This window comes from Antrostomus carolinensis, unplaced genomic scaffold (assembly GCF_000700745.2).
Source record: "Antrostomus carolinensis isolate BGI_N321 unplaced genomic scaffold, ASM70074v2 scaffold31670, whole genome shotgun sequence".
Taxonomy (NCBI): domain Eukaryota; kingdom Metazoa; phylum Chordata; class Aves; order Caprimulgiformes; family Caprimulgidae; genus Antrostomus; species Antrostomus carolinensis.
The window spans coordinates 9,139-24,955 of record NW_010291078.1 but is presented as its reverse complement, the minus strand read 5'-3'; the positions used below and the strand labels follow the sequence as shown (position 1 = coordinate 24,955).

Below are 15,817 nucleotides of genomic sequence, written 5' to 3'. Positions count from 1 at the left end.
CAGAGATGGATGCACAGGCACAGAGGCCTTGCTGAAGTGGATGGCCTGCACACTCACTTTCTTTTTGCCAATGATTAACCATAATTTTCCTTTCCAAGCCTTGTGTTAGGGCCTGACAGTTACTGCCTGATTCACCTGCTGCCTCTTGTGTTAACTTAAATATTCTGGTGGGGAGAACATTTGCTCTTGGGCACCCTGGAAAAGAGTGACAGTTTCCTTATGCTATTGAAGAGCAGTGAGCGGACAGCTGGGAAATGTTACACTTCTCAGAGGAGAACTGACAAACTAGAGTCAATTCGGCAGCCTGTGATTTCTGTCTCATTCCTTTCCCTGTAAAGCATACCAACAAGGGGTGTATCTTTTCCCCTCCCCTGTGTCATCTTTCCCTCCACTAACTGGACTGTAGTAACACCAGTGGTGAGAGAACGTCTGCTGGACTGGTAGTGGTCTAGTTCGTGGGCTTGGGGAATGAGGAACACTCATCTGCTTGAATAATGTCCAGGACCTCTGTCTTCTCCTGTGGCATGAACCCTCTGTGTGTTTCATCTAATTCTGTTATGAGGGATCCAGTAACAGGGAGAATTGCTTGTGGGTTTAGTGAAAGCTTTAGTGGTGCTTTTGATTTTCATACAATTTTCAATAACTATTTCAAGTAGCAAGTTTAAACATCCAGTACTTTTTTTTCTGGAAATCAGGTATTGGTTTCATTTTGTAACTTTTTTACTTTGTAACTTGTTGGTAACTACTTCATGGCTGCCAGCCCTGCATGTTCATAGACCTAGCAACTGGTTGATGGCAATGCAGTAAAGAAACCTGTGTACAAACCATGAGTACTGCGTGTTTCCTTATAGAAAGACTGTGTGCATCAAACTGCCTAATGCTTTCTTCATTTTATTATAAGTACTTTTAATTAAAAAGCTCTTGTAATTAGATTGTCTTTTCTGCTTTGAGCCCTTTTTTCTGTCTCCTTTGATAAGAAAGATGTCTCATTTTGAAATTCTCTGTAGTCCCCCTGGTAGAGCTGAAGAGCAGAACATTAACCATCTGTCAACATACCTTAGTCTTTGGGAATAATTCAATAATTATCCTCAAGTGCAGTTGGTGATGTTACACATTTGATGAAACACTTATGAAGGAAAGTACTTTAGGGAAATAGACCTTTCAGTGTGCATTGTAGAATTGCAGGCAGCTTTTTGTGGTTTTTATTACCTCTGAAATAATTGTGCTCTGCTTTTTTATTGCAGTATCTACTAGAAATGAAAAGCTTGATTCTGCCTCCTGAACATATTCTGAAGAGAGGGGACAGTGAAGCAATAGCATATGCTTTCTTTCATCTTCAACACTGGAAAAGAGTAGAGGGGGCATTGAATCTCTTACACTGTACATGGGAAGGCAGTAAGTAATTCTCTTTCTTACAAAGGAGCTAATAAAATATCATTATTGAATGTCATGAGAAAATAATAGCTTTTTTGAAGAACAGTATGTGGGAATTTTAGAGGTCAGTTATATCCTCACCAGCACTGAAATATTCAAAATTCAAACTGAAAATAGAAATTTCATTTAAATGAGAAAAAGGGTTCTGACTTCTTGGACTGAACAAAATTTCCCATCTTCTGTGTGACATATTTCTTACTCATGGACAAGGGGATAATAACTTACTTTCCTCATTCCAGAGTTGTAGAGATTTGCTTGTCATTGTTTGAATGTTTTGATATTGGGAAACTATGAAAATACCTTATAAGCAGAAAAAAAACCCCACAACAAAAACATAAAATACTGTTTAGGTTTATACTATTCATTAATATTTAATTGAGAAACTGGAGTCAGTCCAGTGGAGGACCACTAGGATGTATAGGGGGTGGGAACATGTGAAGTAGGAAAAGATGCTGAGCAAGCTGGTTTTATTCAACCTGGAAAAGACTTCTGGTAGGTGAAGGAGGGATCCATTTGCTGTCTTCTGCCACCCAATGGAGAGGTAATATGGAAGACAGAGTCAAAGTCTTCTCAGAAGGACACCTCGGAAAAACAAGAGGCAAGAGACACAAGCTGCAGCAAGAGAAATTTCATTTAGACAAAAGGAAAATATTTTCAGAATGAGAGTGGTGATGCACTGGAACAGGTTGCTGGTAGGTTGTGGGATCTGAGATACTCAGAGCTCAACTCAGCATGGCCCTGAGCAACCAGACCTAACTTTGAAAATTAGCCTGCTTTGAGTAGGAGGTTGGAGTTGTATACAAACACTCTAACCTAAATTATTTTACCCTGTCTTTGATGCGCTCTTTTTAGGGTCTAGTGAATTAAAAAGTGCCATTTAGAATCAGCCTCTGTGGGCTTTTCTTAATGCAGATTTTTCTTTCTGTAATCTGGTTCCCCTTTTCTGATCTGCTTTCTTCTGTTCTCTTTTAGCCTCTCCATTTGCTGTTCTCATTTAGGTTTGTTATAAAAGATACAGTTTGTCACCATGATAGTTCCTTCAGAAATGCACTTAACCTCCACTGTAAAAGTGACTTACTGTCTCAGTCACCGTATTAAATGGCCCAAACTTGCCTGATTTGCAGTGTAGGCTCCCTGGTGAAGCAGTGGCTTTATTTCTAGGTGTATAGAACATGTTGCTCAGTAATCCATACCATTGCCACCTCTGGTTTGCTCTGCGGCATTGTTCTGTGTCCTACCTGCATGGTATTTTCCTGTCATTTCTCCCAGGCTGTTATTATCTGTCATACCTTCCTTCCCAGTGGCTTATTTTCAGTGGTTTGCTTTTATGTAGTGTTTCTTCTCTTCCAGATGCTAGCAGAAGTCCTTTAGCCCAAGGCTCATTATCACATCATTATGGAGTAGTATTTTGCAGGGAATCCTGAACAGATCTTCTTTTGCTTTGTCAGGCTGGGGAGTCCCTAAGGGGCTGTTAACAAAGAAGACCAGCTTTTGGCACAGAAGGCTGGCTGCCCTGCAGTCCTCCTGCACTTAGGAAATATGGTCATTTCACCAGTATCTAGTCCAATAATCAAAACTTTTGGTCCCTATCTTACTCTGGATAATACTCTTTATGGATGTAGCGAACTATTTATGTCACTCATGTTCTTTACTTGCAAAGGTTTCCTCGGCATCTCTGTGCAATTGCAAGTTAAAACCAGTGGAAACATATGAGAGAAATTAAAATTAATTAAATACTAGTTCTAACCAACAGTCTACATACAGTACATGGTCAGTTGCCCTTGCTTTCTTTCTAGGTATTTAGGTACTTGCCATGTCTCTAAAGTGTACTATTCTGTCAGCGTGCTTAAATAACCACAAGTCCCCCCTTAGTAGCTTGTATGTAGAAATTTAATGCCTGCATATATACACTATTCAGTTCTGACCTTGTGGAAATTGGGCCAGAATTAAGTACGTTAAGTCAGTCACTTGGGGGGCACATTTTGAATGCTTCTGAGGAGAATAAGGTCATTCCTAATTAAGACAGCCTCTAACAAAATTTATGCAGAAATGTCTTTGTGATATTTTAAACTCCAAAATTCTCACAGAGCGTTTTTCCCAAATTGCATTCAACAATTGAGAAAAGTGATGTTATAAAAATAATCATAATCAAACTGGAATGTTAGTTGTTTCCTGCTCTGTCTTCATTTGATCAGTCGAAGTGCAGTTTTATGCATTGTACAACTAAAAAAGCCCAGGTGACAACACATGAAACGTAGCTCTGGGTTTGGACCAGGTGCTCTAAACAGAAGGTCTGTAGTTTCAAGTGTAGCCAAATTTCAAAGAGTCTGAGGTACTTGTTCACCACTGTTGGTTTCTAAACTCGTGTCTTATTTTCTATTGTTTGCATGAAGAATAACCTAGGGGTTCTCAAATGCTACGGTAGCTCTTAAGATGACCACATGGTTGCATGGCAAGCTGCCTCTGTGCTACCTGAATTGATTAATGTAAAACAGGATCAGATAATACTGTAAGAGTGAGGCAGAGAAATACTTGACGTGAACACAAACTGATACAGATGAGCTAGAGCACTTTCTTCCGTGGCTGGTAACATTACTAAATAAACCCTTTTGCTGTAAATATCCCATATTTGGTCTCATGTCAAAGATGACTGTTTAAATGCAGCAAAATCTATTCAGACATTTTTCACTTGTTTTGTAAAAGCAACATCTTTACCATCCCATTTTATTTTTATTCGAATCTTTATACTACTGTGATTTAGGCTAAGGCAGAAAAGGCTTGATTGTCTGTTTAAATATTAAGCCAAATTGGAAGGAAAAACTTGTGTTAATTGTTTTGAAGTGATGAGCATTGAACATCCCTCTGCATATGTTTTTGTACAGACTGTCAAGTTTGTTGCATGTGAAGATCATACAAAGCTTGGATTATTGTATTTGTACTTGGCTTTTTGGGGTGTTGTGGGTTTTAGTATTGCAAGAGCATTACAACCCAGCTTGGTTTACAATCTTTGAGGATTTCTGCCTTCTTTACTATTGCTTTAAACTTAGTAATCAAGAATATTTGCACTCATATAATTGGACAACAAATACAACTAACATTATTTCAAATGCAGTGTGCACAACTGAAAATATTGGGGTATAGTGTATTTTAAACTAACTCCTCAGTTGCCTTATGAGCAAGAGATAATGGAGTGTTATCGTGTGGTGGTGTGCTGTACCTTGCATCTAAAATATACAGGGCTTCTAGGACATCTGTTGAGGAAAATATTGCTTCAGTGACTGATATTCATAGGAGTAGTGAGAATAACATGTTGATGACATTTTAACAGTGAGAATAATATATAGGATAATGGAAAAGGGTGCCTTGATTGCAAAGCTATAATTCAGTCAAGTATTCTGATGTTTCCATAAACCACACTCAGATGGCCTATGACATCATCACCATCCAGATTTAGTAATCCATTTCCCTCCCTCTCTGTTATTATTTTCAATTTTAAAAATGCATAAGATTAAGTATTCTTTAATCCATGACTGGAAGATTTATATTGGAAACCTGACTTGATCTGCTATATTTAAAAAGAATGCATGTGAGGAACCTGGTTTTAATAATTCAGTATTAATTTTGGATTGCCAAATATAAAATGAAAACATGACTGTGTTGGAAAACTGGTTCTCTGGCCTTGAGTCATCAGTGTTATCTGGTTTGCTGGAGTGTGATAGGGAAAAAAAGTACTGTACTTTTTTCCATGCAAAACTTCTGTTATGCTTGATGCAGAGATTGCAATTATTGGCCTGAATTCACAAGCTTTGCTGGTCCTTTTTGTAGGTTATACTTGTTATATCAAATACACTTCTTTCCCCTGAAAGTTAAAAATTCTCCAGCCTAAAAGCCTAAAACAAAATGTGTAAACTTGGCTATGAAATTGTAAGTACAGTGGGCTCTGACCATGCAAACATTTATATATATACTTGTAATGTGGTCTCACTTGATGCTCATGGACCTTCTCCCAAGAATTAAAATAAACATAAGTGTTTGCAGGATTAAAATCTAAGTGTAGTTTTATATTTTGGCATTTCATTAAGCAATTTGTGTGCTGTTTGCAACCAAATATAAATGTTAGGTTTTGTCTATGTTTGTTTTTCTAAATTGTAAATATAGCTAAGTGTGTCCAGCGACTGCCATACTTGCAGTAACTTGTGCATGGTGTTGTTTTCTTTTCAGCTTTCAGAATGATCCCCTATCCACTGGAAAAAGGACACCTTTTCTACCCTTACCCTATTTGTACAGAAACTGCAGATAGAGAATTACTACCATGTACGTTCAACTTTTCTCTTCTTATCGTTGACATCAAAGAATCATGTACCGGAGTCTTGCAGCACTGATCTCCATTGATGCCTTTTAAATTGAATACCCTGGATTAGGATAATCAGGTTGACAGTGAGTCTCTGGAGCTCCCGTGATGGTTTAAGAGGCAGCTTCTAGCCATGGTTTATAACGATTAGCTGTCTTCATTGTTGTTCACAGTGTGGGGACAGGGAGAGAGATTACTGAGGAGATGCAAATCAGTTAGATCTTGCCATTCTCTCTTGCCAAGACACTGGAAAATATATCTGATCTTTCATCTAGGGTAACATCCCATCAAACCAAAAGCACAGTGGCACAGCCTTCTTTGTCTTCTGTAGACACACTAGCTACTTAAATTCCAAGGCCAGATCAAACCTGCTTGAGGACTGCTGGATCGTTAACGCAGCTACTATTCTGACAGGTTTTTCTCATATTTTCTGAAAAGCAGTCTTAAATAGCAAGGAAGGGTTTTCTTCATGTAACGACGTGTGTGCTATTAGGAAGAGATTGATGTGAAATTACCTCAGTCATTTATTATATATGTTTATGGCACATATTAGCAAAGTGTCAACAGCATTCCCAGTGCTCTGCAAGATACAGCTATAAAGACAGATCCAGGCCTCGGGAAGCATTACGGTCCAAGCTAATGGGACTTCTTGCAGTGCGTGCAGTGAAGCACAAGAATGCAGAGGAAGAGCTGAAGCAGCCAATCTTGCAGTCACGCTTCATTCCCACATGTTTTCTTGCTGAAGTCAGTGGGACTTTGTGTGAGCACAGGTGGATCACACAGGTGCAGAGGGGTTTGCAGGGTCAGGTTGATCAAGTTGATCCAAGGAAGGAGATTCTTCTCTTGCCTTCTCTATCCTGAAGAAGGAATAAAGAGAAATCTGTTCTGGAAAAAAAAATTAAAAGAAAAAAAAACCCATAGCCTGCTTCTGCTGTGAACACTGGTTTTGAGGGCATTTGCACTCTTTATAGTCTTTTCATTCAGAACCTCTCTGGTTTGGGCTTAAAAACGTGTTGCCACTTTTTTATAAGTTTATGTGAGTAAACATTAGGTGAGAATAATACAGCGAAAATCCACTCGTTGCAAGTCTCTCCTTCACGGTACGTTCTCGCTGTTATTACACAGAAATCCTTGGCAACTGACAATATCTCCCCACCCTATTATAATCACACTAATTATAACAACACCTCTTGGAGTGCTCTGCTTACTTTACTCAGAGGGATTCTGAACTGGGGAGAGTGGAGTGTCAGGAGCTTTAGGAACGACAGAGTCATGCAGAATAGCTCAGCATTCTCTTTTTAGATGCAAGACTAATTGTTCTTGTCAAATGCTAGAAGCAAGGGACTCTTTAACAGCATATGCAGACAGTGTGTTCTGCTCTGGAAGTTATGGGAAATGCCTTTCACTGCAAAATCTCTTGGGTTTGAGTAGGGAAGGGTTTAACATACCGTGACAGACATGGGTCAGTTAAAAGGGTTTTACATACCTGTCCACACCCTTTAATTGTGTGTGTTTTAAAGGAAAGTCAGCTGGAATTATATCAGAACACTAAGATCTGGTAGGCTATCTGAATTAAAAATATCAATCACAAAACTTTTGCCATGATGGGATAACAGACGGGAACAAAAAGTTTGAGCCTGTGTCAAAAGCAAGTGCAAAAAACTGAACACAAGAAATCTTAGACTTTTTAAATCCATGATCTGGTATTTCCTGATCTCCAAATTTAATTTAAATCAAAGAGAAGTAGTAAATTATCTGTGGTTTTATTTTTAAACTGAATTAATTAGCAGACCCAAAAATCATACATATTTTTCATTTATAATCACACACACAGAATCACAGAATGTTAGGGATTGGAAGGGACCTCAAAAGATCGCTCTTATTTGCTGTTGGTTTTGGAAACCACTCCAGTCTGGATGAATGCAGTCAAGGATATTGTCCTGTCATGTTGCTGGATTACTCTGTGCTGATGTTGTCTGCAGGTAGAATGAGATGAGAGCTGCTCACTGAGGCAAAGAAAGTAGGCAAAATGGAAGAGTAATGTTTTGTGTGTATAAATAGTCATAGGATTTGAGTACATAGGAAGCCTTGAGGTTGGTCCTGCATGAGAAAAAATGCTCCAGATTTTGCATTTATCGTGATGGTATGGACTGGATGAGTGAAGCAGACAGATAAGAGTTCACCAAACCTTTTGCCATCCTAACCACATTTTCACCTTGAATCTGAGCCACAATAAAAGTTTGAGGGATATATTCTTCCAGTAAAATACCCATTACCATCTTCTGACCCTTTCAGCCTTCTCAGTGCTGCTTTCTTGAAAGCCCAGTGAGCCATTTCTTCATACCAGAGTGGAGGAAATTTCTGTATTCCTTTTAGTGTATACTAAGACACACCTTAAAAATTCACTATTCATTGAAATTTCAGGTTTTAACACTTTAAAAAAGTTGTTGTATTGTTATATGTATACATAGAATTCTGAAAATCTGAATTTAAAGTATGTGTTTCTATGTCCTACTTTTAGGATAACTTTTCTTGGTTCTGCAGATTAAACCCTCAGAATTTACAGTTACAAAGGCTGTAGTTTTACAGACTGCTTAAATTGATCTACAACCATGCTTCTGCAAGGTTGGTCTCACTGCAGCTCCCGGGTGCATGTTTCTGCACTCTCTGTGTATCAGCATTAGCAAACGTGCATCCATGTGGCTACTCAATGACCTGCGTAAAAAACTTGAATATTTTATTTCTAGGTTAGTTCTCTGGCATTAGTTATTGCCCAGCTGCATTACAGTTAGTGTTGGCACAAGCAACACATACATAGGACCAAAGTAAGCCAGAAGTATGATCTTTAGATTAGGATTATTTGGCAGTGAAATGACTGACACAACAACATTGGCCTTAGATGTTTCAGACCTTCAGATGTTTCTTCCTTCAAAAGCATCTTTGGGTGTCTCTGGCTGTTTAAACCATGTAAGAATGTTGTTCGGTTTGGGGTTTTTTAGTTTTTTGGTTGGGTGGAGTTTTTTTGTTTGTTTTTACATATAATGCATTCCCCTTCCCATCTTTTTTTCTACAGCATTTCATGAAGTTTCAGTTTACCCCAAGAAAGAGCTTCCCTTCTTCATCCTCTTCACTGCTGGACTATGTTCTTTCACAGCCATGCTAGCCCTCCTGACACATCAGTTCCCAGAGCTTATGGGGGTCTTCGCAAAAGCCGTGAGTATTCTCTGCTGCTGCTCTCTTCTGGTAAATAAAGACACAGATGCAGGAAGAGCTAAGCTAAATATTCCTGGGTATTAAATATCTGCATATTCAGTAGTATAAATGAAACATCAAGAGATGACTGAGCAGGCAGACATTTGAACAACTGTTAAGGGTAGTAGTACAATGCACTACTGGCTATCTTCTCTGCTTTCTATGTCTCTCTTGCTAGGCTAGTTCTCTTGTGATTTTGCAAAAAAAGGCTTGGTGGGAGAACTGAGTGTCTCTGTTTTCATATATGATCCAATAAAATAAACTAATAATGATTTGCAGAACCCCTCTGTTTTGTATAGAGCCATAATGACTGTGCCATGCTTTCCAGTGCAATAGAAACCTGGCTTTGTTTTTAATGTCTTTGGTGCTTTTGATTTGGGGGATCTAGTGGGGGGAGTGGAGGAAGACTTTGGCAAATTCCAGATTGTAAGTACTTCCTCAAACTCCTTTGCAAATGATGAGACTTCCTTTGCAGATGAACCAGGTCTTCTACCAGCCAGGTTTGTGAGTGATAGAGGTCTGGTACAACAACAGTTCTTGCATCAAGAATTTTCTTTCATTAGCTCTAGAAAACAGGAAATAAGATTAGCTGTAGCAAATACCACTTCTATCAGCAAAAAGTGCTGAAATGTACCTGAAATATTGCTACTTTCTCTTGTTTCTTGAGTATATACATAGGCACTTGGTGGATAATTGAGTAACTTGGGCATATGATCTTAAACTTTTTTTGTAAAGCTTATTTTGTGTTTTTTTTCCTTAAGCCATTGAAATGCATGACCCTTGTTTGTGGGCTCTTTCAATGTCATCTGAAGTTTTCTGATACTGTCACAGTTAATGATCCCAAATCTGTCCCTGTTAGCCTTGTTCCTGTGTTTGTCAGCCTTGTATCCTGAACTAAGAATGTATCTCACACTGGCAGCATGGCAAGATTTTGTACAGGCAGTGAGCTACTGGAATTGGAGAAATTTGGTAGCACGTTTGCATGGGCTTAACTCATCTGGCTTTGGTTGCTGAGTGCAATCACAGAGATACCAGAAGTTACACTGATGGTGTGTTAGTAGCTGTTTCTCCATGGTTTGGAGCTTACAGGTTCCAAAGTAATTTGGGGAGTAGAATCAGACCAGAAGGGTCTGTTTCTCCGATATGTAAGTGCAGCTGCTATTGGTGTTAATAGAATAGATACCCCAAGATTCTGTATGTGGTTAAAGTTCTGCATATCAGAGCAGGTAAAGTTCCTGGTTAGTAAAATAAGCACAGACAAATAGAATTGAAATGTGGGCTGCATTACGTGCAAAGTTATCAAGATTACTCAAAATCTCTGAACCTGAATGGGTGCAGTTAGTATGTCAGTTAACATGTGTTGTGACTTGTTTTATCTTTATCTTAATCTTCATAAGCCACCACATGCAGCAGCTGAGTTTTAGTTGTACATGGAAAGGGCAGAATTTAAGCCTGTGACAATCATTAACAGCTTGTAGAAAGGTTTTGATTCAGAAGGTTCATTTTGTTGTCTCCTCTGGGAAAAGTAGCCCAGGTGTATGAGATTGAAGAAAATCATGGCAGACATCTCTTTGAAATGCAGCTGTAGCAGAACAGAATAGAAGAGGTTGGCCAGCCCTGGCTCTTCCCTTTCAGTTTTAGGGAAGATCATTTCATAAATAACTAATTTCATATACAGCTAAAAGATGAGGGTGCTGACTGTTGCTGTGGTGCATTGAATTACCTATTCCTGTATGGTTGGTCCTTACTGTGATGTGAAATTTTACATTGTGAAACTGTGCACATGTGCTTTAATTTTATTAGGTCAAAATTATTCCTTCTCTTAAGCCTGCCAATCTTAAAAGCATTGCACAGATGTAATATCGCCATCATGGCCCAGGCTCATGTTACTGCAAGTTGGTATTTACCTTATCTAACAAAAACTAAATAGGTTAGCATGACTGGGCATTGGGAACTGGCTTTGACCTGTCCTCCAGGTAGCATCTTCTTTGACCTTGTCCATAGCCCATTAACCCAGACACTGGGTTCCTCAAGGCAGAAAAATCCCTTGAGTTCTGAGGACATCCTCCACATGTGAGACTGCCAAAGGTGGCCTGTGCCACTGTGACAGTCCCTTAGGGCAGCCCACATTCCCCCGCTGGATGCAGAAGTCAAAGGTATTTTAAAGCTACTTTCCTCTTCTGGGAGGTTCAGCGTAGGATGAAACTCACCAAACTCCATTAGTGCACCCATGTCTTAGAGCCAGAACCTGCTCTGAACGCTGCAAGTTTAGATATTCCCAACTGCATCCAGCCAATTCTGTAATGCTGTACCTGGAAGCAAGCTTGACTCTTCCCGTAATGAAACTGGAAGAATCCAGTTGTTCTTTGATTGTTTTGTGAGACCGAATATAAGTAACTTTAAAATGACAGTAGATCTTAGCATTTTGCCTCGGTTAGGGAGAAGCATGTTCATAGCTTGTGGTTTTAATTTTTGCTAGGGTTTCTAACAAAAGGCTTTTGGGGGTCACTTAAGATACGAATACAAGCAGAACAAATTTCTGATTGCATGAGCTGGATAAAGTTGTCAGCACAGTGTGGATATTATTCAATTTCTTTCATTGTCATGCAGGAATCTAACAATATCTGAAAAATTGTTAAAAATAATATGTAAGGGCAAGTTCTTTCATAACATGGTAGCAATAAGAATGTATCTTAAATAAAACTGAGAGCTGTATTAACAAGGGAGTCACTATATAATTCAAGTCAACAGTCATGTCTAAAAGTGTCGTACCTAGTTAAATTTTTAAAATGAGTGAAACTTCAGAAAGACTAATTTTTCTCTGATTTGATGCCTTTGTTTGCCCGAGATCACTGACATGCTCTATTTCAATATTCCCTATATGATGGATTGAGACCTGAGTTCAGCAAGCAGGCTTGCCCAGGGAGATGTTTCATCTGCTTGGGCCTCTGCAGATGCTGAGGTAGGGAACATGTAGATCAGATCACAGGAACTGAGCAAGAGTCAGTTGCTCCATGTAAACACCAGCCATGCAGTGGAAAAGATTAAGAAGATGCTCTTTACTCTTGCATATCTGTTTTAATTAAATGGTACTATTCAGAAGGTGCTCCCAGAAAGCTGCTTTCTGCCAGCTTTGAAATAGCCAAGTTGATAGTTTTCTTTTATAATACAAAAAAGTAATAGCAAGCTTTTTACAGGTCTCCCATCACCAGTTCTGTCATCCTGAATTCTTACTCTGCTGCTGGTGCTGGTTTTCTCTGTTTCATATGGAAAAAAAACAAAAAGTCAGTGTCAAAAGGACAGGCAAAAAAATAATTTAAAAAAAATTGTATCATGCAGACTAAGCCATCATGGGTGCTACCATGTGGCAAAAAGGCTGGATAGGCATCTGCCAGTGGTGTCTGAGGACAGGAGCACCAGGAGCTTTCCAAGGGTCAGGTAGCCCCAGCACAGATGTCATTTACATGGGCTTATAAAAGAGAGCAGGTGGCATTCTGAACCTCTTGCTGTCAGCAGAGGTTTTGCTTAGACTTCAGTGAAGCCAAACTTTGCTATCCATGAATGTAAATATATTTTCTAGACCAACTAATTTTCCAAGTGGAGAAAAACTTGGCTTGTTTTCAGCTTACAGATACTTTGCTGAGTTTGTTATAGGAGATAATCAACTACTTCAGCAACAAAATTCCTATGAATTGCAGTAAAACTTACTGTCAGGCAAATTATTCTTGTTTCATTCGTCTAGCAAGTATGTAATTTGTACTGGTTACAAAGTTGAGTTTTATCCAAGTAGATGTGATGGTGCAAACCTACCACATAGATCAAGTGCTACTCAAAGACCAGAAAATATTCTCTAGTGAGCCTTTTACATTTGGCAAAATTAAAGGGACATATTTATTTAAACAGTTCACAGCTTAACCAGAGGGAATGCTTCTACTTGGCCTAAGCCACTTGAAATAGTAATAGCAAACTGTAAGATTAGCTAAGTCTGTGTTCCATCAGTTCAGCTGTGATTGACGTTACACAGCTTGTCCTTTAGCACTACAACTGAAATACTCTCTTCAATTTCAGTTAGAAGTTTTTCCTTCGACCTGTGCTTATTGATGAATTCTCATTACTAGTGATGGTGCTACCTTGTTTTCCCATGATGCCAAGTTGTCCGTGATGTAGTGTATGTATCGTATGCAAACATGCCCAAGAGGAAAAAAAGAATTTGAATGCTTTTGTTGCCTTTAAAGTGCATAAGCATCATACATTTTTACAGTTATACTCTGCACAGAGCCCATTTTGGTAAACAGTGAAACTGTCTGCAGATATTTTCTTATGTGGTACCATTAAATGGTTATAATCTCTGACTTGGATATTGACATTTTGAAACATTTTAAATACATTTGCCATATGTAGCTGTGTTTTGGCAGCACACAGACCTGTAACAATTTTTTAAATTGCGTTTTTCATGTTTAACTTCAGATACTTGGCATCCTAAGTTAGAGACCAAAGACATATCTATATTAAGTAATGAAATGTTGTTTGTCTTGTGGCTCCAAAGGCAAGTGACACATCACAGTTCATGTCTGTACCTCTAACCTTTCCTCCCTCCAAAGGCAGGATGGCCCCATCCTCCCTGGGTGCAGGGAACTGTCCTTGACCTGTGCTGTTCCCAAACTCTGCCTGGGCTTTGTTGAGGAGAGACTAACTGGCACAGACCAGAACTGTGTCAGGAGCTGGGCTATCAGTTCAGGAGCGTGGCTGCGTTCGGCCAGCACCCGGCACTGTCCCTCAGTCATTATGTTACAGGAGAAGACAAAGCCCAACCACCCCGGCTCCCTCTGCAGCTGGGGGTAGAGAGGGAAGAGACGATTTCAAAGGGCAGTTCTGGTCCTGGGATGGGTAGAACTACTCTCTGGAAGTGCTTAGTTCTCTTCAGTGACTACAAGGGAATCAGACCCCCACATCTGAGTCCTTTAAGTGCCTAAAATGACAAATTCAGAGAATGAAAAGAGGTGTGTGTTTGTATATGAAGTCTGATGCTGTCTTTTGTCAGGAGAGACAGTTCTTTTAGGCAAAAAGAGAACACGTCCAGCACCAGATTTGCTTTAATACTGACCTACCAGGCAGACTACATATACATCAGTGCAGTAAGCAGAGTTTATGTGTTTTGTGCTGACTGCAGAGCAGTAACTGAAACACAAACCTCTTGAAGCTCTTTGCTGATCAGTTCCAAACAGAATTATTTTTAGCAAAGTCATAGCAGCCTAGATGGTTAGAAGCCACAGGGTTCCCGGTCTCAGTGTGTCTGACTTTGCATAATACTGGACTCTCTCATACACGTATAGGGCCCCAACACAGCTGCATGTAATGTGTACAGTTGAATTGCTTTTAATGTAAAGCACAGTTAATATGTTTTTTCTCAAAATTTTGGGAGTGCTTCGAGGACCTAAGTTCTGAGATGTCTAGCTGGCAGTGGTTTGTTTCCTGTGATAAAATGTCTCTATTCACTTGCTTTTTCTCACATATTCTTATCCTAACATTAATATATTGAAACCTCTTTCAGCATTGCCAACTGTGTTCTGTAATAGAGGGAGGAAGTTACGATGAATTCCAGTTAGTGATGCCTCAGTGTATATAGAAGGTCTGTAGATAACCCAGAACTATTTTAAACCTGAATCTAAAGACATGCTTTTTCTCTCTGAGAGGTAGTCTGACTGATTCTGCCGTTATGAAAAAGCCTTTTGAGGTTTTGATTTGAGCTTTTAGTGGCTTCAGTATGAGCCTGAATCTAGGCTAATGTGAGATGTGTGAAAACTTTTGTAGTTGATTGCTTTGATCTTCATAAAAATGGGACTCTTGCTTTCTCTACTGCAAAATCCATAAATCTGTATATATGTGCAAGGCTCAGAATTTGGCAGAAAGTCTTTATATGTGAATTATATAATTTTGATCATGCATAGGATTTTACAGAGGAACACAGCAAGAGTTTCTTCTCTTATTGGACAGCTTTCTCTTGAGGTATATTGTCTCCTGGATTTTGATCTGAATGTGTATCTGATTTCTTTGCAGTTTCTCAGTACCCTCTTTGCCCCTTTAAATTTTGTGATGGAAAAAGTAGAAAGCATCCTGCCCTCCAGTCTGTGGCACCAGCTGACGAGGATCTGAGGGAGCACGCCCGCTGACTGACTGCCGTGACATCTTCTGTGCCAACTTTTTGTTGACCACAAGAAAGCATGATAAAAAAGGGAAGCAGTTCTAAGACTTAAAAACTCTTCATGGATTGTCTGTTCTCATATAAAAACTGTTTTGTTGTACAAAATACATTGATGTTAGGTTCTATTATATTTTGCCTTCAGAAAAGAAAAACTTAAAAATAAAATTTTGTGTATTGCAGCATTGCTGTCTTTTGGCATCTTCTTCAAAGCTCATATTGTACTTTGTATTCTTAAACATCTGTGTGGCGTATCTGCTTCACCACAGCTAGGGCTTGGCTTTCCGTTCAGGTAATGAAAAAACTCTAGTAACTTTACAATTAAGCAGCAGTGTCACTGCCTTTTCTTATGGAGTTCAGTTAGGATAAAGCCCTCACCGCTGTAGACAGTCTAGACAAGGCTTCTAGACAGTTAAAGCTCTGGCTTAAAGCCGCTTTAGGCCCTTCAGGTAGTTTGGATGGCACATTGGGCTTCTGATTCCCATTCCTGCACAGAGGTGAGTTTTATCTTTGGATTTTCAAAAAGTCTGTGTTCTTGACAGGTTTTCTTCACACCACTGTTATTTCAAGTCCCTCCAGAA

The 15,817-nt window shown here is 39.2% G+C and overlaps 1 protein-coding gene across 1 annotated transcript; it reads left to right on the top strand.

The window, feature by feature from the left end:
- The first annotated feature begins 1,250 nt into the window (after positions 1–1,250).
- Positions 1,251–15,416, top strand: LOC104530619 (suppressor of tumorigenicity 7 protein homolog). The gene is made up of 4 exons (XM_010175273.2): positions 1,251–1,395; positions 5,656–5,748; positions 8,859–8,998; positions 15,095–15,416. The coding sequence occupies exons 1-4, from the start codon at positions 1,257–1,259 to the stop codon at positions 15,188–15,190; spliced, it is 468 nt and encodes a 155-aa protein (XP_010173575.2). The 5' UTR covers positions 1,251–1,256; the 3' UTR covers positions 15,191–15,416.
- The last annotated feature ends 401 nt before the right edge of the window (positions 15,417–15,817 follow it).